The 25879-nt window shown below is 50.8% G+C and overlaps 1 protein-coding gene across 3 annotated transcripts in view; it reads right to left on the bottom strand.

Annotated features, from left to right (window-relative positions):
* The window catches only part of SYNJ2 (synaptojanin 2), a 103401-nt gene that overhangs the window by 60868 nt on the left and 16654 nt on the right, over positions 1 to 25879 (bottom strand). For all 3 annotated transcript variants that reach the window (XR_009690679.1, XM_061130224.1, XM_061130225.1), the window contains exon 2: positions 8416 to 8502. Coding sequence is in view for 2 of the 3 variants with exons in the window: in XM_061130224.1 (XP_060986207.1) it covers positions 8416 to 8502 (87 nt within the window). In the remaining variant the exon portion in view is untranslated. The remainder of the gene's footprint in view (positions 1 to 8415; positions 8503 to 25879) is intronic.

Genomic DNA, 25879 nt, shown 5'->3' with positions numbered 1-25879 from the left:
GAAGCTGCGAGCCTGAGACTGGACTCTGGAATGGGGCGCGTCCCAGGGAGGATGGGAAATTCTCCACTCCATCTCTCCACCCGCGTCGTGCAGTGGGTTTCTAGCCCCGCTTCCTCAACAGCCTCTGCGTGGGGGGACCGAGTCCCTGGCAGGAGTCCCAGGTTGCTCTGAAAACAGCAGGCACTTTCTGTGCAGGGCAGCGGCCCGGGGGAGGCTCGGGGCGGGCGTGCGACAGCAGGCGTGAAAAGGCTCTTGAAATAAATGAGCGCGAGGGGAAGGGCCGTCACTACCGAGGAGGCAGGCTCCCGAGTCCCGGGCCGAGGGGCTCAGGAGAGGATGAGAACGGCTGCGTGGGAGCAAGCTGGAAGCAGATGCTTTAGTGATACTCAGTCCTCAGGGATGCTCATCGTGTGCCAGGCACCCCCACCAGGGAGGTCCCATTTTACAGGCAGGGAGACGGAGGCACAGGGAGGGTGAGCAGCCTGACCAAGGCAGCACAGCGGGGAGCTGGGATTCAAAGCCACATTCTAGCCCACCCCAGGCGAGTCACTCAAGCCCGGTCTGGTTCCAGGGCCGGGGGCTCCTGACCATGTTCTTGCAGAAGTACAGCCAATCTGTCTAACAGCACGGCCGTTTTAGACTTGAGGACTGGCCCCCGAGGAGCTGAACTGCCTGCCCAACACCCGGCTCATCTCTGCTGGACCCAAGATGCAAACATGGGTCTCACCTCGGTCCAGGGTCCATCTAGCCCTGAGGGCTGGTGGCCTTCAACCACTTCGGCTGCTGTCTCTCTAAGAATTGTGGTTGGCCAATGCTCCCCTCGCTCATTTTCAAATTGACACCAGAAGTTTTCATCATTAGTTTAAATGGTTGTGAGTAATATATTTTCCAGTATGTGCTAAATATTGACGTGTAAAAATAAAACTGTTGTGGGCCTCTGTACCAGTATCCAGCGGAATCCAGGTTGTGATTTATATTCATCATCATCTATTTTTTTTTTAAGGAATCATGAACAAGATCTTCTTGAACAGATGGGATTTTTACTCCTATTTGCCGTCCACTTTCCCCACAGAATTTCATCCTAACGTTACATTCTGTGCTTCACTCAATCATATTGTACAGCACTTTCATCCTAAAGTTCTGAGTCTTTAAAAAGTTTCTTCAGGCTTGAGTTATCCCTACAATGATGTTTAGTAGAGATTGGTCAAACAGTGTAAATAAAACATTTTTGTTAAATGATCATTTAACATAAAAAGTAAAGATTTGCTGGAAAGGCTTCTCTTAATGAGATGAATGGTACTTCTTGTTCATGGACACATATTTATTGCTGGAATCAAACTAGATTCCACACCAATTCCAGTTCTATTTTTCATTTTAATAGATGTACACTCTGAGAAACCTTGTTCGCATTGATAAACAGATGGGAACAGAAAGGGCTTCATTATAGAAACGTCATTCAATTCTTCAAAGTCCTTCTGAGTTACATGTTAAGAAAGAAAGAAATCACAATGAATTATTGACACAAGCACTGTTAATGCTGTCAGCTGACACCCCACTTCTTCCATTTTGTGGAAAGAAAACAATTGACTGTCATCTGACTTGTCAACAAATCTGTCACCTAGTCATTGAGGTGACTGACTTGCTCAACTGCTGACAATATTCTGAATTGTCCCTTTGCTTGGCAACCTAGAGGCATTCACGTCTGGAACAACACAGCATGGTGAGATGCTGGGTGGGCGAAATAAGATGGCAGAAGGGTGGTTATGGATGGAACAGGGAGGGTTAGCAACCAGCCCCACATCCCAGGACATTCTTCGGCAAACTGATGACCGGGAGGTGCTGAGGAGCGGAACTTGTTTTCTCAGATCTCACCACGTCCATGCACACAGTCTCCGTGACCCCAGGAGAACGGCCCCTCAGCCTGGCAGGGGTCAGTCAGTCCTGGCATTACCCTGTCCCCCCATCTGTGTAAGCGCCCCCTGGCTCTCAGGTACTGCAGGAGGCAGGGAGTAGACAGCAGGGCTGTCAGGATGCTGTCGGCCTGTGAGCCCACACAGAAGGTGTCTCCAGGGGTAAAACTGAGGCTGGAAGGACTCGCCTGCCCCAGGCGAGTGAGAAATCCCCTCTGAGGTCACCTTGAGCACGGGATCCCAGCTGTGTTTTCAGAAACTCAGGATCAATTTTCTCACAGCCTGGAAGTGAAATGGGCCTTTGGGGGAGGGGGGGGGTTGGGGTTGGGGGATCTCAGACGTCATCAGTCAAGGCTGAGTCCGGGGCCTTGAAACCAGATAGGATCTTGGAGCAAGGCAAAGACAAAAGTCAGGCTCACTTTGGCCTGAGAAGACAGGACTCTGTACGCCCTCCAACAGCCTGTGGGGTCTCAGGCTGTCTCTGGGCACCAGATGGGCTCCCCATCTCTTTCAGCTCCAACCCTCTGGTTCCAGGGCTCTGGCCGCAGCAAGACCATGCCTGGGTCAGAGGATGCTGGCCAGAGTCAGGTGAGGTGGTGGCAAGGGGAAGAAATGGGTCACAGGCCAAAAAGACATCTACCCCAGAACCGGGAGGGTCATACCCGCACACAGAGGCAGCCTGGGTGAGCAGGGTGGGGCAGTGGATTCCAACTACCTCAATATAAATATGGGCTTCCCAGGCGGCTCAGGGGTAAAGAATCTGCCTGCCAATGCAGGAGATGCAAGGGTTCGATCCCTGGGTCAGGAAGATCCCCTGGAGTAGGAAATGGCAACCCCACTCCAGTGTTCTTGCCTGGAAAATTCCATGGATAGAGGGGCCTGGTGGGCTATAGTCCGTGGGGTCTTGAAAGAGTCAGACATGACTGAGCACATTATATATACAGGTTAACAAGGATGGGGTTTCAGTTTGGGAAGATGAAAAATGTTCTAGAGATGGAAGGTGGTGATGGCTGCTCAACAACGTGAATGGCCTTCATGCCATTGACCTGTAATGCTTAAAGTGGTTAAAATGGTAACTTCTAGGGACCTCCCTTGTGGCTCAGCTGGTAAAGAATGTGCCTGCTATGGGAGAGACCTCAGTTCGATCCCTAGGTTGGGAAGATCCCCTGGAGAAGGGAACGGCTACCCATTCCACTATTCTGGCCTGGAAAATTCCATGGACTGTATATAGTCCATGGGGTCGGAAAGAGCTGGACACAACTGAGTGACCTTTCACTTTCACTGGTGGTCCAGTGGCTAAGACACTGCGCTCCCAACGCAGAAGGCCTGGACTTGATCCCTGGTCAAGGAATCAGATCCCACATGCCTCAACCAAAGATCCTGCAAGCCACAACCAAGACTGAAGATTCCGCACACCATAACTAAGACCAGGAGCAGTCAAATAGATAAATAAATAAGTTTTTAAAAATGGTAAATTTTATTATCTTATATATGTTAGTTACTCAGTCATGTCCAACTCTTTGCCATCCCATGGATTGTAACCCATCAGGTTCCTCTGTCCATGGGATTCTCCAGGCAAGAGAATCCCACTGGAGTGGGCTGCCATTCCCTTCTCCAGGGAATGTTCCTGGCCCAGAGATTGAACCCAGGTCTTCTGCATCACAGACAGATTCTTTACCATCTGAGCCACCTGGAAAGCCCTATCTTATGTATATTTTATCACAATTTGTAAAAACCTCCAAAACCTCAACTTAGAACTCCTCTCCCTCAAGAGAGCCATCTTCAAAGCCCAGCTCCAAGTCAGAGCTGCCCAGGAGAAACCCCAAGCCCTGCTGGGACAGGTCCCGAGTTTCATCCAGCCGTGGCCACTCGTCATCTGGCCGGGAAGGTCAGGCGCTGGGGCCACCATGAGTCACCAGCACACACAATGGTTCATTCAGAGACAGTGCCGGGCGTGTTCTGCGTTGGAATTTCTCTGTTTGCTCAGCCTAGGAGTTCTCTCCCCAGCCAGGTATGAGTGGATCTCAACCCTGGTTGTCAACACACCATCCTCCCTCTTGACTGCCGGTCCGGGAAAGTCTTAGATCCATGAACAGAGGACCTGAGAGCCAACGCTTTCCCACCTGTGAAGTCAGCAGCTGTGGCCGGAGGAGCCCGAGCCCCCCGCCCCAACCCCTTACCAGCGAGCTCAGAATCCTGAATACCTGGATCCACCAGGTATCTGTCTCCCCCCTGCCAAGAACACGAGCAGCGCTGTGCTGGCTACTTTCACCAGCTTCTGGGAGCTGGCTGAGCACAGCGCATCCCAATTCCATCCTGGCCTGAAACCACCCACGGTGGATGCACTTACACGATGGAAACTGACAAACACAACCTGTCAGGGATTCCCCCGCAGAGAGCTGGACATCAAATAATGACCGGCCCAGCACTGGGTATAAGTGTTAAATTATTAAGACTGATGGCCATTTCAAGACTTGCTAGAGAGTATTGCATTTTCCGAATCTCAAAGGACTCCTAAAGACTGTCAAAGGTCCCCCTCCAGAGACAGTTCACCCTGCAGTGACTGCCCAGAGAAGTCAGCCACAGCCGACTACCACCAGGAGTCACAGACCCAAGGCACTCAGCCTGGACCCCACGCCTTGTTCTCCCTGAGAGACCCCCTGCAGGACAGCCCTTCGCACCCACTCAGTACCCAAGTTCAGTCCATGTTCATTTTCTCATGTATTAGTAAGACTCTTCAGAACTATGTAAGATAGAGATGAGGCAGTTTTCCTACTTTTAGAGGTGTGAAAACAGCCCTCAAGAGATTAAATGAACTAAGAAGGTCAGTCTGTCAAGAAGCTGAAATTAGACCTGAGGAGGGCTGTCTGATGGAAGGCTTACAGGACTGTCAAGTACAGCTTCCCAGGCTGTGCGCTGCCCAACTCCGGGAAACACAGTTCAACAGAGACCGCAAAGTATTTAACCCCCAAGGCTATGAAATAGGGAGGCCTTGAGAGCTTAGGGGAAAAGGGAGTTAAATCCCTATAATCATTGGGATAAATTCTTTTTATAACAATACTCTCACTTTCTATGCCTTGTGTTGTGTATGTGTCAGGAAGCCCAACTCTCATATCCATACATGACTATTGGAAAAACCATAGCTTTGACTATATGCACCTTCCTATTATCATTGGAAGGACTGATACTGAAGCTCCAATACTTTGGCCATCTGATGCAAAGAGCCAACTCATTGGAAAAGACCCTGATGCTGGGAAAGATTGAAGGCAGGAGGAGAAGGGGACAACAGAGAGTGAGATGGTTGGATGGCATCACCGACTCAATGGACATGAGTTTGAGCAAGCTCTGGGAGATGGTGAACGACAGGGAAGCCTGGTGTGCTGCAGTCCATGGGATCTCGAAGAGTTGGACGACCGAGCGACTGAACAACAATAGGAAGCGCAACTCCAGGGCTTATCATGGGGGCTCCAACCCCTCCCTGCCAACATTTCAGAGAGGAGGGAGGGACTCTGAGCTCTCCATGGAGATCTATGAACTTGTGAACAATTCCTAATTTCGGACATAAAAGGCTGTGTTCACTTAGGTAGACTGAAACTGAACATCTGCCCCAAGTTAATTAAGAACCTGAGCGGAAGTCTCTCTCTGTACAGAGACCTTCGGTCTAAAAGTGTCAAAAGGCGGTCCACCTCCCACTGGGGCTGGTCATCTTGGTGGCAGAGGAAAGATGGAATTTCAGTCTGTGCTGCCAACACCCTCAACAGGTGGGGAAGAAATCAAAACACATCGTAGTTCTGGGATGGGGGCTTACAGACAGAAAAGAAAATCAAGTTCAAGCCAAACATTCTTCAGCGTAACTGAAGAGAACTGGAAAAACTCGATGACAAGCCCCAATCCTTCCATCCTTCAGACTGCTGCTGTTCAGTTGCTCAATCGTGTCCGACCGACTCTTTTTGTGACCCCATGGACTGTAGCCCACCAGGCTCCTCTATCCATGGGATTGTCCAGCCAGGAATACTGGAGTGGGTTGCCATGTCCTCCTCCAGGGCATCTTCCCAACCCAGGGATGGAACCCGAGTCTTCTGCATTGACAGCAGGTGGGTGGGGGGCCGCAGGCCGGGAGGAGGGCCTTGTTTGGGGCAGCACTGGGAGCTGGCCACCTCGCTCTACTCCCTGCCCTGGGATGAGTCTGCTGTAGCCGGGCACCCACAGACACCCTGGCTCACTCGGACACTGTCCATGGGGGCTGCCAACCTTCCCGGTCAGGACTGGTTCCCTAGAGCTGATCTCCAACCTCAGACCAGGAAGACAAGCTTTCCCCCGGGATACGGGCAAGGCACTGCTTCCCTGCTCTTGGAACCTCAGCCTTTCTGCCCCTTTCAGGACAGAACAGCCTAGTGGATGAAGGCAGCCCCCGATGCCATAAAAAAGGAGTTTAAAACCTAGTCACAGGTTCAAGGGGCTTCCCTTGTGGCTCAGCTGATAAAGAATCCGCCTGCAATGTGGGAGACCCGGGTTTGATCCCTGGGTTGGGAAGATCCCCTGGAGAAGGGAAAGGCTACCCACTCCAGTATTCTGGCCTGGAGAATTCCATGGACTGTAAAATCCATGGGGTTGCAAAGGGTTGGACTTTCACTTTCACAGGCTCAAGAGGGAGGGGACACACATATGCTGCTGCTGCTAAGTTGCTGTAGTCGTGTCCGACATACATATACCCATGGCTGATTCACATTGCTGTGTGGCGGAAACCAACACAATGCTACAAAGCAATTTATCCTCCAATTAAAAATAAATACATTTAAATTTTTAAAAAACCCACTTGCCACTTGAGGACTGCCCCACTTTCGGCAAGTCACCGTTGCAAAACGGACCATTAATCTACGCACAAGAAAAATATTGCCAATCATAACTGTAAAATGCCAACAACTGTAACATACCTGAAACACCCAGATGTTATCATGTAAAAAAAAAATGTGTCATGGAATAGAGGAACGACAGCTCTTAAGCTTTCTAACAGTTACAGTTCCCATCTCAAGTTGTCGGGAGAGCTGAGTTAATAAATTAAAACGCTTAAAACTGGGCCACGTTCAGAGTAAGCACCACATAAGGTCAGCTGTCATCTTCACATCCTCGTGATCGAGGAAAGGCCACAGGAATTTTTTATAACCTCAGAAAAAAATAAATCATGGCAAGGGAAAAAAAAACCTACAGAAACCCTTGGCAGGCAGCACATCTTCATGAAAAAAAAAAAGTAAGTGTTTAGAGGCCGCTAGATCCAGGTTTGAATTCTAGCTAAGCTTCTTAGGCAAGTGATTTTTACCTTCTGAGTCTGTTTCCTTTACTGAAAAGGAGAATAAAGACACAGTATCACGTTGGCTTGGTTTTAGGATTAAAGAAGCTAATGTATACTTAGCCATTGGTACAAAACAGACATTTAATACATGCATTTTGTCATGTGGGTACTGAGTGTTTTTCCTAAACACTGTTTGGAGATCATCACCATCATAGTTCAGAGGGGAAAAAAAAAACCACCCGACTAAAGAAAAAAGAGCCAGAAAAGTAATGGCAAACAACTGTGCTATTCTCCCGGCTGTAAAAATCCTCGGTCCAGGGAACACAGCTGCTGTGTGGATGTGGAGATGAAAACAGCTGCTGTGTGGATGTAGGCTTGGGAAGAGCCTATGTTTGAGCAGCTCACAGCCTGATCTGGTCTTGGCCCCATAAGTCACCAGAGACACTGTTGGGGGACAGTGTTAAGTTAGACAGCAGAGAGCGGAGGAAAGAAGGGGTGCTGAGCCCCAGCGTCGCATCAGGGCTCCTGTGAGGCCCAGGAGTGCAGGGGTGACCGAGTGGCCTCACGGGGAGACTGTGACTCCCCAGCGGCAGCCGGGTCGATGGCTCAGCCCCTCGCGTCTTACACTGAGCAAGGATGCCCGTGCGTTCCTGTGAGTCCTCTGCCCTTTCCAGGTGGATCATGCGGCCCAGTTCTGGAGCTCTTTCCCTTGCTCTCGCTCACACCCACCCTCGGTGCCCAATGGTCGGGCGCTGGTGGCTTTTCTCTCCTTGCCAACGATGCCCCATCCCAGCTCCACTCCTTCAAGGCACACTCAGCAGGTCCAGGGGCTTCTGACCTCTGACCTCCACCCCCTTCTAGAATACAGATTCCCTGTAAAACAACACACCAGCCCCTGGGGAGACGCCCCCCTCCCCCAGACCAGGCTGCAAGACCTGAGATGCCGGCGGGAACTCAGAGAAGGTAAGGTCCTCTGTGCCCAGGGTGGGAAGGGGTGCCAACAGGGGAGGACCAGACTGCTCTCACCTCGACCTCTGCCCCAGCCAGGAGCAGCCGGCTCAGTGAAATAAAGAAACATTTTAAAAGAGGGTAGCAGCTGAAATAACAACTAAATCCCACAGCCTCTCCAAACTCATGTAAGAGAAGCTCTGCCCGACACCAGAGTTCTATAGCCCCGTGCATGTGACAGCTGCCGCCCTCCACGCGGGTACTCACCGGACTTCAGTCTGAGCTCCCCCAGGCAGCCGTAAGCATCGGTCAGCTTCCCGTACTGGCCTTTAATGACCTCCTTTTCTTCGGGGGCTGCGGGAGAAAAAGCACAGACAGCATCAGCCGAACCTCCCGGTGTTCATTCATTCACTGCAGCTTCTGATGCGGCTCCCACCCACTCGGCAAAGAAAACGCAGAGTCAGTAGCTCGGCCCCAAGTCATCCGCTTGGAGGCTTGTGGATCAGCAGATCGACAAGCTCCAGGGACTGAGTGAGACCTTCCCACCTGCTGTCTGAAAGCTCCGGCAGTGTCCCGAGGCGGGGGCGCTGCAGAGGCGGAGGAGAGTCCCCGGCCCACGGAGGTGCTGGGGTTTGAGGCGGGAGCAGGTGTCTTAGGCCGGCCCCGTCCCTCGGCACTGCAGCCCACGTGCTCAGAAACAGCACTGAGTCATCGCTCCCCAGTGGGGAGGACCTTCCTTCCTAAGTATCGTCCACCGGAGGCCGCATCGTGCAAGGGCCCACCCGCCCCCCGGGGGCCTGCTAACACACGAGAGCTGAGCAGGAGGCCTGGGTGACCCTGGTGCTCCAGGTCCGGGGCCAGTGAATCCCAAGGCAGGCTGATGAGCAGAGGTCCCTGGGGTCTTCAGAGTTGCTAGAAACACCCAGGACAACACCCAGCCTGCTGAGAAGCAAAAGAAGAAAAACTGGCGGAGGGAAGGACCGGGAGAAGTAGGGAGCCCTTAACCTTGACAGTGATACCACAGACACCATTGGAGGTGCCACGGGCTCTTAGAGGGGCCAGGCCTTTGTACCCTCTTCTCAGAAGAACGTTTCTAAATGCACAGGACAAAACAAAAACACGGATGAATCCTTAAATAAGGACCCTGCAAATACCATTAGGGTGACTTGCTATGGAAGCAAAAACTCAGCCTCAACCGAATTCATCTAATACAAGGGCTCTCCATCTGGGGAGACAGAGGAAAAAGCCTGGCAGACACCACAGCTTCACAGACAGCTTTTGAGGGGATCTGTATCTCTAGAAAGTGAAAGTCGATCAGTCATGTCTAACTCTTTGCAACCCCATGGACTGTACAGTCCATGGGATTCTCCAGGCAAGAATACTGGAGTGGGTAGCCTACCCCTTCTCCAGTGGATCTCCCCAACCCAGGAATCGAACCCAGGTCTCCTGCATTGTAGGTGGATTCTTTACCAACTGAGCTACCAGGGAAGCCCTGTAATCTCTAAAATTGTATGCAAAATTTTTGATATATATTTTTATGAGACTGGGATCTGAAATTTTCATCAGAATTTCCAAGGAATTCTAAGGTTAAGAACCAGTTTAATAAATGACATTTTCCTCCAAAATTCACATGACTTTTTCTAATTAGGGCTTTTTGCTGGGGGAGGAGGGAGCAGGGTAACCTAAAGGTAATTACCCAAGAATCCACCTGCCAATGCAGGAGACTAGGGTTCAATATCTGGGTTGGGAAGATCCCCTGGAGGAGGAAATGGCAACCCACTCCAGTATTCTTGCCTGGAGAATCCCATGGACAGAGGAGCCTGGTGGGCTACAGTCCATGAGGTCACAAAGCAGCCACTAAACAGGTGTATATAAGTCAGTCCCAATCTCCCAATTCACTGCACCCGCCCTCCAGTCCACATCCTTCCTCCCTCTTCAAAACTAGCAATCACATCCTTCCAATCCCCGCTTCCACCTTCACGTCTCATTCTCTCCCTCTCCCGCCTCCCTCACCCATCTGTTAAGGACTCTTGTGAATATAGTGGGCCCCCGGATCATCTCCAACAACCTCCTATCTCAAGGCCCTTCGTTTAATCACAAGTGCAAGGCCCCTTCCGCCACATGTGGTAACCCACTTCACAGGAAGTGGACATCAGGACGGGGGCACTGAGGGGCCCACAGATGGGCACGACCCACTTCCTGGAGCCCGCGGGTCTTTGCTCCCACACTGAGGACAATGAGGACAAGGCAGCCTTCACGCCCACCCTGGTCTGCTCCCCGATGAGATGAAGGCCTCCTCCATCCAGGTGATGACGAGTCCGCCGTTCAGAGACAAGCCTGGTGCCATGTGCCTACCGAGCCCTCCTGGAAGTGGCCTGCTCTCTGCTCTAGGGCCGGTGAAGCCTCTTAAATCCCATCCCCGCAGGTGGAAGCGAACTGCTCCCTGCGGGCCTGTTCAGGGCCACACGTGGTGTCTTCTGGTCTAAAGAGAGAGAAGTAAAAAGACAGCTCCCGGTCCTCACTGCAGTGGACACGTTGATCAATGCAAGAGCTTGATTCTGACACACACACAAAAATTCATATTTCCACCCGCAAAGCTTTACAAAGCCTTTGCACAGAACCCTGAAGCCAGAGTATCATCTGGGTCTCACCCTGTTGACCCTAAAACGAGGAGGTCTTTGTGCCTTTATGTCTCTCTGCAAACAGTCCTGACCGAACAAACAAAACGCTGGGAAACTGCCGGCCAAAGGAACCTGATCACACCCACTGCAGAAGTGGGAACGGGACCGCAGAAGAAGTCGTGGAAACAGACCTGACCCCCTGCCCTGCTGGGTCACAGAAGATAAGCATACACACCAAGTCCCCCTGCACTGGGAAAATTAAACAAATACAAATTTTAAAAAAAAGACTTCTCATCCTATTTTAAAAACAAGCAAGCACAGCGCCACCAGGCCACCTTGTCCCATTCGAATCCTGTAAATGATCAACTCCTTAACACAGAATCAACAACACCATCCCTGGCTTTCACACAAGGCACCTCACGGAGAGTCACAACCTGACCGCACGTGACAGGCTTGGGAGACGATGCTTTTCCTTCATCGCAAACAGATGAACTGTAAACAAATTGGGGGGCTTAAAACATCGAAACTTTCTCAGCTCTTGAGTCTGGAGGCTGGAAGTCTGGAAGCAAGCTGTCAGCTGGCCATCGTCCTCCAAAGGCTCCAGGGAGGGTCATCCCCTCCTCATCCTGGCTGGTGGTGCCCGTCAACCTGGACCTTCTCTGGCCTGCAGCTGTGTCACTCCGACCCCTGCCTCCTTCGTCACGTGGCCGCCTTCTCCCTGTGTGGCTCTGGGTCTCTCTCCTCTTGTCAGGACACTCATCGCATCGGATAGGGGGCCCACCCTCCTCCAGGATGACCTCATCTCAACCTCATTACACGGAGGACCCTATGTCCAAATATGGTCCCCTTCTGAAGTATTGGAAGTTAGGACTTGCATGTATCTTTCGGGGAACACACCTGAACCCATAAGATTCAGTAACCTTTTCTTTCCATGAGCCAGCCCTGTTAAAAGTCCAAACTCTCTACAAAGCATCTCTCCTTTTCTCCAGGCCTTCCCCTCCAAGGCTCCTTCCCACCCCTGCGATATGTAAGCGGGATGCGTCTCACGCCTGGGAGACAGGGCCTCCTCACTGTGCCCCCAGGACCCCCAGAGGCCTGGCCTCTCAGGCAACCTGTTCCAAAACTGCCCAACACTGCTGCTTGCCCCAGATAACTGTATTTCCTCACTTCATGTCAAACGAAGAAGAAATCCATTTTGCTCTTCAAAAGGGAGCTCACAAACCAAAAGCCTCAGGCAGGTAATGAAAGAAAAAAGCTGCTGGAAGGGGGCCGTGGGTGACCCAAAGATAAGGTGACCCCACGCGCCTTCTAATGGGGACACATGGTCCGTTTCTGCCACTGCCCCCAGAAGGTCAGGCCAGCCTGGGTGCCAGCGAGTTTCCAGTTTTTTGAGAGAAATAGGACACTTCTGATTTCTCAGTCTTGGCAACCAACCCAGGTTTATTTTAAGCTCCGTGTGGGCTGCACACACCTCTGCAGACTGTATTTGGTCTGCCCATTGGCAACTTCTGTCCTTCCTTACTTAATGTCTCAAAAATAGAATTTTCCTGTCTTCCGCGCTTTTGTGGCATTTCCGGAGGGTTCGTCCACATGAGAATGTTTTTGCTTCCCCCTGCTCGCCGCCCCTCCAACCCCGACCATCGGCCATGACTTTCCAGGAAGTCCTCGCCTTTACTCACCCACCCTTGTCCTCATCCACCCCTTGCCCTGGGATTCAGTTCCAGTGAGCATGTATCTGAGGATGAGCTAGGCACAGGGACCCAGCAGGGACCCAAACAGACCCCAACCCATCTACCCAGGAGGCAGGCGCGGGGCCTAGGCAAAGAAGGGACACGTGTCATGAATGGATGAGTGACGACAGTGGAGGCCAACCTGCTGGGGGTGGGAGCCAGGAGCAGCGGCCCCCCGACAAGGCTGTCACAAAGGTGGTGGAGCGGCAGCGCCTACTCGGGGCCAGGAACCACACAAGCTTCCTGCCAAGGGGGACAGATGCAATCAGCAACACCATACAGACAGTGACGTGAGCTAGGAAGAAAAAGCGAACAAAGAAGAAGGGTGGGAAGCGGGGGAATGTGGACTCTCACATAGTGCGGTTTGGCAAAGTCTCACTGCAGGGGCAATCTGTGAAAGCAGATGAAGGAGAAGAGGGAGATGGCTGAGTGGAGGGCCAGGGAGCACTGTGGGCCCAGAAGAGCATGTGCAAAGGTCCTGGGGCTGAAGCATTCCTGGAATATGCAGGATCAGTGAGGTCAGCGAGTGTGACTGAGGGAATGGAGCCAGGGACACACTGCGAAGCACCGTCTAGGTCATAACAAGACTGGGGGTTTCACTCTGAGTGAGAGGGAGGCACTGCAGGTTTTTGAGGATCCGGCTGCTCGGTTGAAAACAAATCCAGGAGGGGCAAGAGGAAGACAAGGAGACCAGTTAGGAGGCGCCTACAATGATCCTGGAGAGAGAGGATGCTTGGAGCGGCGGGGGGGGGGGGGGGGCAGTTGGAGGTGCTGGGAACACGCACACACCACACACACACACTCAAACACTTTATTATTATTGAAACTTCCAAAGAAAAGTAGAGTAGTGTAATAACTTTATGTGCTCACCAGCTCTGACTGGTATCTATTCACACTCAAGCTTACTCCATATCTCCCATCTGAGAGGGTAATAGGCAGGAAGGCCAGGGGTCTCCAAATGGAGGAAACAGGCTGCAAGTATCTCTTAAAACTCTGTGTTGCAAAAAAAAAAAAATCTATGTTGCTATGTGTTGCTATGACGACACCTGGTTCCACCTGAACTTTACTTTTCTCAAACCTTGAGCAACCCAATGCGTTTTTCTTATGGAAATGTTTTTCTTAAGCTATGTTAATGAAACTATGTATTTGCTTTGGAATTTATCTTTTTTCAAAATGGTTCCACCTAAGACTTAACTGTTTTCCTTTTCTCAAACCTTGGGCTGATAACGGCTCAACAAACCAGTATTCATATCAATTGTTTTATGGCTGGGGGATGACATACCTCAAAAATGATGCCATCCTATCTCAAAAATGCAGATTGTGGGAGAGGGGCCTGGTGAAATTCCATCAGCCTTGAGGTGTTTCTCTTTATCTGATTAATAGCTTTCTAACAGACAGAAAACAGCTTGCAGCGGGGCACTCTCCATCCCCCTTCTGATGTCTATGTCAGAAGCTTTCTGTCCCCTTTTCACTTCAGTACAACTCTGCTACACAAAAGCTCTTGAGTGATCAAGCCTGGTCCCTGGTCCTGAAGCTAAATCTTCTTCAGAGATCACGAATCCGACATCGTTCACCATAAGCTATCACATCCCATCTCCGAACACCTCAGACCAGTCTCATCTTGTGGTCCTCAGAAAATAAACAACAATCAGTGTCAGGAGTTTAAAAACAAAAAAAAAACCACCCGAACCTCACTAAACCAGAAACTCTGGCCTTGAGACCCAGAAATCTGTTTTCACAAGTCCTCCACTTGAGAACCACTGCCCAGGATTATTCCAAGTAAATTCCAGACTTCATATTGTTCTATCTATAAATATTTCAGTAAGAATATCTAACAGACGAGGCTTCCTTTCAAAAATACACCACAACACCATGATCATATCTTTAAAAATGTAACCTGCATATAAGTCATCAAATACCTGCATATATGTCAAAGGCAAATACAAAAGGCCTTGTGGATGGACCAGACGTGGGACATGAGCGAAGGACAGGTTTCAAGGATGATGCTGAGTCTTGATGCTGAACAACCAACAGGATGGTGTGACCATCACCCCCGGTGTCCATGGAGACAGACAGGCCAGGTCTGGGCAGTGTACCAGGAGTGGGGGGTCAGCCCCAGGAAAGACTTCTAGGATGCAACTGTGCCATCTGCAGCCACACAGGCATGTCAGCTGAAGATAGAAACTGGGCGCCCCTGGCCAACAGAAGCTCCTTAAAATCACTGACTCGGGGAGATCGCCTGGGGAGGGCGTGGAGGGGGACAGGGTGCTTAAAGGTCTGGGAGACGGAGGAGAAGAAGCCAGAAAGATACAAGCAAAAGGTGCGGTGCCCGGTGTCAGAAGCCAGGGGAGACTGTGTCGAGGAGGCAAGACGGGTCAGCGAGGAGGTCCCAGGCTGCCCTGAGCCCCTTCCCAGCAGGACTCAGCACTCACCGTTGGCGCTACAGACAGAGGTGAGCCAGGGGAAAAGCAGCTTCCGTAAAGATGAGGGGCAGAATCCTGAAAGGGGAGGACGAGGGGAAAATGGAGGTGGGCAGTAGAAGCAGCTCCTTAAGGAATTCATCTGTGTGTGTGTGTGTGTGTGTGTGTGTGTGTGTGTCTGTGTGTAGAAATGGGGGGCTGGGAGCAGAAAGTGGGGTCTAATGGTTTCCCTAAGAAGAGGAGTTAACACCAGTTTGCACACTGGCAGAACTGATCCAGGAGAGGTAAAGGCTGCTGGAGGGGAGAGAAGGGGCCCACTGATAGCACTCCGGACGGGGTCATGGCCCCAACGTGTGAGTATAGGGGCTGCCTGAACATAGAGTCCGTCTACGGCGACAGGAGAGCGGGAGGACACAGGGCCAGAGGCGGTGGGGATGGCTGGGGGCGCAGGCCGCGGGTGGAAACGCTCTCCTGGTGCCTCCTGATTTCTCTGTGAATTGAGAAGCAAGGCGTCTGCTCAAAGCCCCGTGGAGGTGGAGGCGCGGTGGAGCTTCAGTGGGAAGGGCCGTGGGGGAGGCGGGAGGGTGAGCGGGACACGGCAGCGTAACCGCAGGGCCCACCTGGGCCTGGGGACCCCGAAGACGCACTTGCCAGCGTGGCGCTGGGTCCGCTCCAGAGACGTCCAGGCACACGGAGGCAGGTCCAGGCGAGGACACGAGGACCTGCCCTGCGGTTCCCCAGGGGAGCAGCGCCCGCAAATGAGGGGCAGGGCAGAGAGGGAGGAGAGCGGAGGGAAGCGGGGAAGGGTGTGGGGAAGGCATTGGAAGACGAGGCAGGTTCACCTCCTGCCCTGCTGGTGGGAATGTAAGTTGGTACAGTCACTATGGAGAACAGAATGGCGGTTCCTTAAAAAGCTAAAAAGAGTTGCCATAGAATCCAGCAAGCTCACTCCTGGCCATGTATCTGGACAGAACTGTAATTCAAAAAGACACACGCACCCCTATGTCAAAGCAGCACTGTTAACAATAGCCAAGACATGGGAATAATCCATCTCCATCGAGAGATGTATGGATAAACACTGTGAACAAAGGAGAACATCTATTCGTTTGTCATTCATTTGTTCAGTCGCCAAGTTGTGTCTGACTCTTTGTGACTGTGCACTATAGCCCGCCTCCTCTGTCCATATTTCCTGCCAATTTCCTGCCAATTTCCCAGGCAAGAATATCAAAGTTGGTTGCCATTCCCTTCTCCAGGAAATCTTCCTGACCCAGAGATCGAACCTGTGTCTCCTGCTTTGGCAGGAGGATTCTTTACCACTGAGCCACCAGATAAAGAATGATGGCTTCACCTGATATACATACATGCACACATATACAAATAGAATACTACTCAGCCATAAACAAGAAGGAAATAATGCCATTTTCAGCAACATGATGGATCTAGATATTATCACACAAAGTGAAAGTGAAGCTGCTCAGTCATGTCCGACTCTTTGCGACTCCATGGACTGTAGCCCACCAGGCTCCTCCATCCAAGGAATTTTCCAGGCAAGAATACTGGAGTGGGTTGCTGTTTCCTTCTCCAGGGGATCTTCCTGACCCAGGGATCGAACCTGGGTCTCCCTCATTGCAGGCAGACGCTTTACGGTCTGAGCCACCAAGGAAGCCCTTACAAAGTGAAGTACGTCAGAAAGAGAAAGACGAATACCATATGATATCACTTTTACTGGCAACCTAAAATATGACACATGGGCTTCCCTGCTGGTCCAGTGGTTAAGAACACACCTTGAAATGCAGGGGACATTGGTTTGATCCTACTCCAGGAAGATCTCACATGCTGTGGGGCAACAAAACCCGTGCGCCTCAACTACTGAAGCCTACATTGCTGAGAGCCTGTGCTTCACAACAGGAGAAACCACCACAGGAAAAGCCCGTGCACCGCAACTAGAGAATAGCCCCCACATGCCACAACTAGAAAAAGCCCGCACTCACCCTGTGTTTCTGTTCAGTCACTCAGCCATGTTTGACTCTCTGCAACCCAGGGACTGCAGCGCGTCAGGCTTCCCTGTCCTTCACTGTCTCCCGGAGTTTGCTCAAACTCATGTCCATTGAATTGGTGATGCCACCCAACCATCTCATCCTCAACTGCCAGCCTTCTCCTCCTGCCCTCAATCTTTCCCAGCATCAGGGCCTTTTCCAATGAGTTGGCTCTTTGCATCAAGTGGCCAGAGTGTTGGAGCTTCAACTTCAGCATCAGTCTTTCCAGTGAATATTCAGGGTTGATTTCCTTTAGGATGGACTAGTTTGATCCTCTTGCTATCACAAGGGACTCTCAAGAGTCTTCTCCTGGCAATCTTGATTATGGCTTGTGCTTCAGCCAGCTCGACATGTCACATGATGTACTATGTGTAGAAGTTAAATAAGCAGGGTGACAATATACAGCCTTGACGTACTTCTCTCCCAATTTTGAACCAGTCCATTGTTCCATGTCCAGTTCCAACTGTTGCTTCTTGACCTGCATACAGTTTTCTCAGGAGGTAGGTAAGGTAGTCTGGTATTCCCATCTCTTCTAAGAACTTTCCACAGTTTGTTGTGATCCACAGAGTCAAAAGCTTTTGTGTAATCAATGAAGCAGAAGTAGATGTTTTTCTGGAATTCCCTTGCCTTTTTTATGATCCAGCAAATGTTGGCAATTTGATCTCTGGTTCCTCTGCCTTTTCTAAATCTAGCTTGTACATCTGGAAGTTCTCAGTTCATATACTGTTGAAGCCTAGCTTGAAGGATTTTGAGCATTACCTTGCTAGCATGTGAAATGAGCTCACTTGTGCAGTAGTTTGAACATTCTTTGGCATTGTCTTTCTTTGGGATTGGAATGAAAACTGACCTTTTCTAGTCCTGTGGCCACTGCTAAGTTTTCCAAATTCGCTGACATATTGAGTGCAGCACTTTTAACAGCATCATCTTTTATTATTTTAAATAACTCAACTGGAATTCCATCCCCTCCACTAGCTTTGTTCGTAGTGATGCTTTCTAAGATCTTTTTTTGTATAGTTCTTCTGTGTATTCTTGCCACTTCTTCTTAATCTCTGCTGCTTCTGTTAGGTCCATACCATTTCTGTCCTTTACCGAGCCCATCTTTGCATGAAATGTTCCCTTGGTACCTCCAGTTTTCTTGAAGAGATCTCTAGTCTTTCCCATTCTATTGTATTACTCTATTTCTTTGCATTGTTCAGTTAAGAAGGCCTTCTTATCTCTCCTTCCTAGTCTCCGGAACTCTACATTCAATTGGGTATGTCTTTCCCTTTCTCCCATGCTTTTTCTTCTCTTCTTTCCTCAGCTATTTGTAAGGCCTCCTCAAATAACCACTTTATCTTCTTGCATTTCTTTTTCTTGGGGACGGTTTTGGTTACTGCCTCCTATACAATGTTATGAACCTCTGTCCATAGATCTTCAGGCACTCTGTCTACCAGATCTAATCCCTTGAATCTATTTGTCACTTCCACTGTATAATCATAAGGATTTGATTTAGGTCATACCTGAATAGTCTAGTAGTTTTCCCTACTTTCTTCAATTTAAATCTGAATTTTGCAATAAGGAATTCATGATCTGAGCCACAGGCAGCTCCAGGTCTTTGCTGACTGTATATAGGTTCTCCATCTTTGGCTACAAAGAATATAATCAATCTGATTTCAGTATTGACCATCTGGTGATATCTGTGTGTGGAGTTGTCTCTTGTGTTGTTGGAAGAGGGTGTTTGCTATGACCACTGTGTTCTCTTGGCAAAACTCTGTTAGCCCTTGTCCTGCTTCATTTTGTACTCCAAGGCCAAACTTGCCTATTACTCCAGGTATCTCTTGACTTCCTACTTTTGCATTCCAGTCCCCTGTGATGAAAAGGACATCTTTTTTTAGTGTTACTTCTAGAAGGAGTTGTAGGTCTTCATAGAAGTGTACAGCTTTAGCTTCCTCAGCATTAGTGGTTGGGGCATAGACTTGGATTACTGTGATGTTGAATGGTTCGCCTTGGAAACGAACTGAGATCATTTTGGCGTTTTTGAGATTGCTCCCAAGCACTGCATTTTGGACTCTTTTGTTGACTATGAGGGCTACTCCATTTCTTCTAAGGGATTCTTGCCCACAGTTGTAGATATAATGGTCATCTGAATTATATTCTCCTATTCCCATCCATTTTAGTTCACTGATTCCTAAAATGCTGATGGTCACTCTTGCTATCTCCTGCGTGAATACATCTGATTTACCTTGATTCATGGACCTAACATTCCAGGTTCCTATGCAGTACTGTTTTTTACATCATTTCACTACCTAATACACCTACAACTGAGCATCATTTCTGCTTTGGCCCAGCCTCTTCACTCTTTCTCTAGTAGCATATCGGACACCTACTGACCTGGGGGGCTCATCTTCCGGGGTCATATCTTTTTGCCTTCTCATACTGTTCATGGGGTTCTTGAGGCAAGAATACTGGACCAGTTTGACATTCCTTTCACCCAATGTAGCCAAAAAGAAACAAATTTTTTTAAAAATTTTAAATAAAATATGACACAAATGAAGTAATCTACAAAACAGAAACAGACGTCAGACAAAGAGAACAGACTTAGGATGCCAAGAGGGAGGCAGGATGGGAGAGGGGTGGATTGGGAATTCGGGATTTGCAGGTGCAAACTAGAATATAGAGAATGGATAAACAACAAGTTTCTACTATATATCACAGAGGGAACTATATTTGATATCCTATGATAAACCATAATGGAAAAGAATATACATACATATGTGAAAAAAATTTAAATAGGGGTGGCAGGTTCACGGGCTCGCAGTCTCACGGGGGTCAAGGTGGGTGGGGTTGGAGAACTGAGGGATGGGCTGGAAAGACGAAGCTGGCAGATGAAAAGGGCAATGTCTGACGTAGACAGAGCAGCTGGGCTGACAGAAAAGAAGGTAAAACCATCAAGGAAATAGGCAATCTCAAGGAGGGACAGAGGGCAATGTGGTTCCATGATGTGCGTGGACAAAGAGTCAACAGAGCCTGCAAGAGAATCTGACCCTAGGTTAGCCTCCCAGTCCTGTAAACTGATAAACGCGGTCCATGTTACTAGACAACAATATGGCAAAAACGACCATCTGGTAGCAGACACTGGACTAGGAGAAATCGCAGCCGACAGGAACAATGATGGGAGCCCAGGGAGACTCCTTGAACGGAGCTGTCCTTTAAGGGAGCCTGGAAGCTGAGCCACCAACACTGGATCCTGGGGTGACCGGGGGCAGGGGTAAGGCTTCTCAGCAAGATGCCCCGTCATCCACACCCTCCCCACCGGCCCCCAGGCATCCACACCGGAGCTGTGACGATGAATCCACAGAAGAACACTCCATGTGGCCCCGCCAGGAGCTCTGGTTCCTTTCCTGGGTACCGAGTGGGGTGTTGACAGTTTGGATGCTTAGATGAACCTAGAAAGACCTCCTGGCGGGTGCTGGACATGAGACTCTTAGTTGACTGCTTTTACAGTGGAGGGAAGGAGGACAGCCTAGAGGTGGCAAAGAGGAGCCTGGGGGACCACCATCCCACCCCCGGGTCCAGTGGGCCAAGGGCAGTGGCGGGCCAAGGGCTCCCCTGCAGGGGATGGCGCTTGCCCCAGCAGAGCGAAGTTGGTCCAAGATGCTGGTTCCCAGGACAGGGCTCTGTCGTCAGACGTCCCAGGGCTGGGGCAGGGCTCCTGGGAGCCACAGAACTCAGCAAGGCGGCCAGAATCTGCCCTGCTCCTTAAAACCCAGGCCAAGCAGGCCGTGCTCCCGGTCAGCAGGCGAGCTGTCTGGACCAGTCATCAAACCAAGCACACGTGCTTCTTCCTTTCACAATATTTTCCACAATCACACGCCTTAAGGAAATTCCAGCAAGGCCCAGCCCATGGGTCAGAAAAATAAGTAGGTCAATTTAACCATGCAGAGGGCCCAAGACTGAGGCACTCCTTGTGGCTGTGTCCCTGGGCCGGATATTATACCAGCTTCTTCTATTTCATGGTCTCCAGAGGACAGAGTCACTCAGATCCAGGTCACTGTCTTCATGTGCTAATTCTGAGCTCAGCTCAGACTGGATTGTGGCCGTTCTGTCCAGAGTTATCAGTTGGGAGCTGAAGCAGCGCTCCAGAAAAACAATGGCCTTCTTTGGGTGGGTGGGTGGGGGGCGGGTGGAGGCTGCTGGAGGGGGGTTGCTAAGCAAAGTGGAAATCAAAACATGAGTCTGAAACAGAAGCTTGAGAACCAAGACAAAGCCAGCCAGGCAGACACGTCAGCCCGGCTAGGACATTTTCCTGTGCTGTCCCCAACCTTTCTCTCCCGAAAGTCCAAGCCACACGAAAAGGTCAGCGGTGAGTGGTTTGGCAGGGGACACTAAGAAAAGAAAAAAAAAAAAAAAAAAAACGCTACCTAAGCAGAAGCACTGCCTCCCTGCAAGAATGTGCTTGCCTGCACCACCAGCCAGAGGGAAAAAGAGGACAATGGACCATCTCCTGCAGTCACAGTTGGACAAACTCCCCTCCTTGCACCAGCGTCAGCAGAGGCTGGCATGACCAGACCAGGGAAAACAGGTTTGTCCTCCTCGGACAAAAGGGCTTGAGTGCTGGGCTGGACACTGAACGTTGAGTTGAGTCTTTTTCTTCCCCCCTAAAAAGAAGGAATCCGGGCCTTTAAGAAAAATACTGACACAAGGCTGACTATGCTTCTGATGGAGCCAGGGGATGGGAGCTGAAGTCCTGCTCAGCAGTTCTTAGACCAAGGGCTGGGCCAGGCTGACCGCAGGACCATCCCACCCAACAAGAAGGAGCGTAAATTACCCCCTTTTCCACAGAGGTGTGCGTGCTTCTCTTTGGACCTAGGGGACAGGTAGACCCTTCAGGCCAAGTTCACAGCCTGCCCACAGATGTCCATCCCCTCCCCCAGGGATTCCCCCCAGCAAGTCCTCATGCGTCACACCCTTCCGTCACTTCCACCTACAAAACACCCTTCCATTTGCTTCCTGTGACTAACATGTCAGCTCCACCCCCTGGGTCTGGCACTGGAGGCTCCACTCCCAGCTACTTTTCCAGTTTCTTCTCTAACTGACCAGCCAGGCCAGTTCAGGAGTACTTATCCCTCTCAACATCACCGTCGTCATTACTCAGAAAGAAGTATGTCCTTACTCCACCTGAATGCCCCTCCCAGCCCTGCCAAACACTGCCTGTGGGTCTCCTCCTGCACAGAGAAGACCTGTTCCCACGAACGCACACACACCTACCTTTAGAAGCCACATTGTTTAGTTGTTAAGTAGAAACCACAGACTGGGGCCCGACGGCTCCTCTGTCCATTGGATTCTGCAGGCAAGAATACTGGAGTGGGTTGCATTTCCTCCTCCAGGGGATCTTCCCATCCCAGGGGACAGAACCCAGGTCTCCTGCACTGGAGATCCATATATATCATCTGATGCAACATGGGGCTTCCCAGGCAGCACCAGTGGTAAAGAACCCACCTGCCAATGTAAGAGATGCAGGTTTGATCCCTGGGTCGGGAAGATTCCCTGGAAGAGGAAATGGCAACTCACTCTAGTATTCTTGCCTGGAAAATTTCATGGACAGAGAGGCCTGGCGCGCTACAGTCCTTGGGGCCACAAAGAATTGGACACAACTGAGCAACTGAACACAATACAACATGAAGTACTGGAAGGGAGCCAGAGAGAAGGGAAAAGTCACACCCTTTTGCACGTCAGTCCCATCACTCAACAAGGATGCTAGATGTCTGCTATGAAGACGCTGGCCCAGGCACTGGGGGAGTAACAGTGAGGCAGGAATAGAACCAGGAGGAGAAGCATCTTTCAGGAAGGAGGTGTGATCCCTGGGTGATGCTACTGGATGGAGGACAGACCTGCAGGGGATCTATTCGGCAAGCTGGCAATCTCTGGGGACTCCGAGGAAAGGCTTCAGAGGAGCGGCATGCCCCTAAGTCTGACTAGGAGAACAGGAGGAGACAGCAGAGACGGCACACAAGGACAGACCCTTCACAGGGGAATGGCATGGAGCAAGGAGGTGGGGGTGCTGTGGAGACAGGGTGTTTCTCAACATGAGGTTGCTGGGAGAAATATCAACAACCTCAGATATGCAGATGATACCACTCGAATCACAGAAAGTGGAGAGGAACTAAAGAGTCTCTAGATGAAGGTGAAAGAGGAGAGTGGAAAAGCTGGCTTAAAACTCCACATTCAAAAAACTAAGATCACGGCATGTGCTCCCATCGCTTCATGGCAAGTAAATGGGGAAAAAATGGAAATAGTGACAGATTTTATTTTCTTGGGCTCCAAAATCACTGCAGATGGTAACTGCAGCCATGAAATTAAAAGACACTTACTCCTTGGAAGGAAAGTTATGACCAACCTAGACAGCATGTTAAAAAGCAGAGACATTACTTTGCCAACAAAGGTCCGTCTGGTCAAGGGTATGGTTTTTCCCATAGTCATGTATGGATGTGAGAGTTGGACTATAAAGAAGGCCGAGCATTGAAGAATTAATGCTTTTGAACTGTGGTGTCGGAGAAGACTCTTGAGAGTCCCTTGGACTGCAAGGAGATCCAACCAGTCCATCCTAAAGGAGATCAGTCCTGAATGTTCATTGGAAGGACTGATGCTGAAGCTGAAGGACTGATGCTCCAATCCTTTGGCCACCTGATGCAAAGAGCCGACTCATTGGAAAAGACCCAGATGCTGGAAAGATTGAAGGTAGGAGGAGAAGGGGATGACAGAGGGTGAGATGGTTGGATGGCATCACCAACTCAATGGACATGAGTTTGAGCAAGCTCTGGGAGATGGTGAAGGACAGGGAAGCCTGGCGTGGTACCATCCATGGGGTCCCAAAGAGTCGGACACGACTTGGCAACTGAACAACAAAACATGAGATACATCACCTGTTGGCGTAACAGTGGAAATCACCCAGCTGGGAACAAAGGGGAAGCTGGGGAGCGGAGTATTCACAGGTGAGAGGGGACAGGACCGGTGAGAAGAAAGAGGCACAGGAGCTGGGAGGGCAACGCACGCATACAGAGGGAGGCGGTGTCAGCCCCACGAGGCAGGCAGAGCATGCGTCAGAGCTTGTCCAAGTCCTCTTTTTAACTATCTTATCCTCTCAGTGACACAGGGAGTGAAATCATCAGCCTAGAGGGCCAAGGTGATGAAGGCTTGAGACAATGAGAAATAGTCACCGGGGGGAGCAGGAGGGAAATCTGAGCAGGCAAATGTACCCAGACTGCAGAACAGCACCGGAAACACTCAGGACGTTGAGACCCACAAATCACACGCTTGGGGTTTTCTCCAGAAGCATCCAGCCACACGAGAGCCAGGGCAGTGGAGTCAGGGGAGAGGACTGGCTGGGGCTGGAGACTTTGCCTGGCGAGAATGAGGAGACAGAACACTTAGAAGAATGGAGAGTGTGTTCAAGAAGGGGATGTTCGGCACGGTTGGATAAGGAGGGTAGACAGGAGGGGAGGGCAGGGAAGGTGAGGGTAAGGAAGGCTTGGGGACCACACACTCAAGATCTGAGCAGAGGTCCTGAGCCGGCAGGAGGGCAGAAAGCAGCAGAGTGCATGCCTGGTGCTAGACTCCCAGGGCGGAATCATGACCGGTGATGAGCAGGTCTGGGGTGTGAAGGAGATGGAAGGAAAGACTTGGCAGTGATGAGGCGAGGGTGGCAGACCTCATGGGCACGACCTCGCCTAGGATGGGGACAGCAGAGGTGGCAGAAGCCCAGCCTTCCATGAATGCAAGTGTGGCCGGGAGGCAGGCAGCCTTCTAGGGAGGACGAGGGGCCCCGGGGAGCAGCAATGAGAAACACAATGCCCATCCCATCCTAGCAAGGCTGCCAGGTTTGGGGATGGGGTGTGAGCAGGTGAGGATGGGGCACAGTTCCAGGAGGCTGGTGTGCGAGTGGATCAACCTCCCCGGGGTCGATTCCTCCTCTGTATTTTAATCCAGAATCCAGACGACAGCCCCACTATTCATTTCCTAGGCTTCTCTTATTTAAAAAATTTTTTGTTTGATCAGATTCACTATAGGGATCTGACCAGAGCAGTTTGCTCACCTGTGTTTGATGCTCACAGACTGTCACAGCTTTGCATCCACGCTCTTTGTGGACCTCTGTGACAAACTCAGGAGCACACAGGTCCAGGGGAGATGATGGACATGCAGCTCGGAGCAGACACGTTAATATCACTTCACTACTTACATCCCACACATAGGTACTATCTGGGGGCATGGTCTGTGATAGGTTTGGCGTCTTTCTCCATTTAAGTCTATTAGCTAAACACAGCTACCTAGTCACAGAGGCCCCACCCAAAATCGGGGGTTTGGGGGCGGAAGGAACAGTCACACTTTTTTTTGTTACAAAAAGGCAGAAGAAACTTCTGGAATGAACCTAGATACACTGTTTCATTGACTGGAAATTGTGTCCTCCAGCCAAAGGCTTTCCTGGAATCAGCTCCAGTCTGGAACAGAGAAGCCTGTGGCTGACCCTGACCTTACAATCTGCACAGCAGGGATTCTCCAAGGTCACGCCAAGGACACAGGTCACCGGCAGGTGTTGGGGTGTGTTCTGAGAACTAAAGCTCAAAGGTGTCTGGGGCGGGCCGGGCTGGCTGCGCAGGAGGGTTTACTGTGGGGCCTGGCCACCTTTCCAGCACTACCTGGTGCTGGGCGTCTCCCAGGTGGGGGCACCCTGTCCAGAGGTCCCACCCCGGCCATCTGCCCAGGAAATCCTTTCCTGGATGAGTGTCTCCCCTCTGGGGAAGCCTGACTTTACAGAATGCCTCTAAAGCCTGTCCCCCGTCCCCACCCCGCCCCACCCCGCCTTCCAGGGGGTCTGTTTTGCCCTCCCCCAACTCTGGGTTTTTCCGACAGCTGCCACACCTCCCACCAGCCCCAACCTCTGGCCACGG

Source organism: Dama dama, chromosome 26, assembly GCF_033118175.1.
Source record: "Dama dama isolate Ldn47 chromosome 26, ASM3311817v1, whole genome shotgun sequence".
NCBI classification, from domain to species: domain Eukaryota; kingdom Metazoa; phylum Chordata; class Mammalia; order Artiodactyla; family Cervidae; genus Dama; species Dama dama.
The sequence above is the reverse complement of the archived record's forward strand: the minus strand, read 5'-3'. Positions and strand labels throughout refer to the sequence as shown.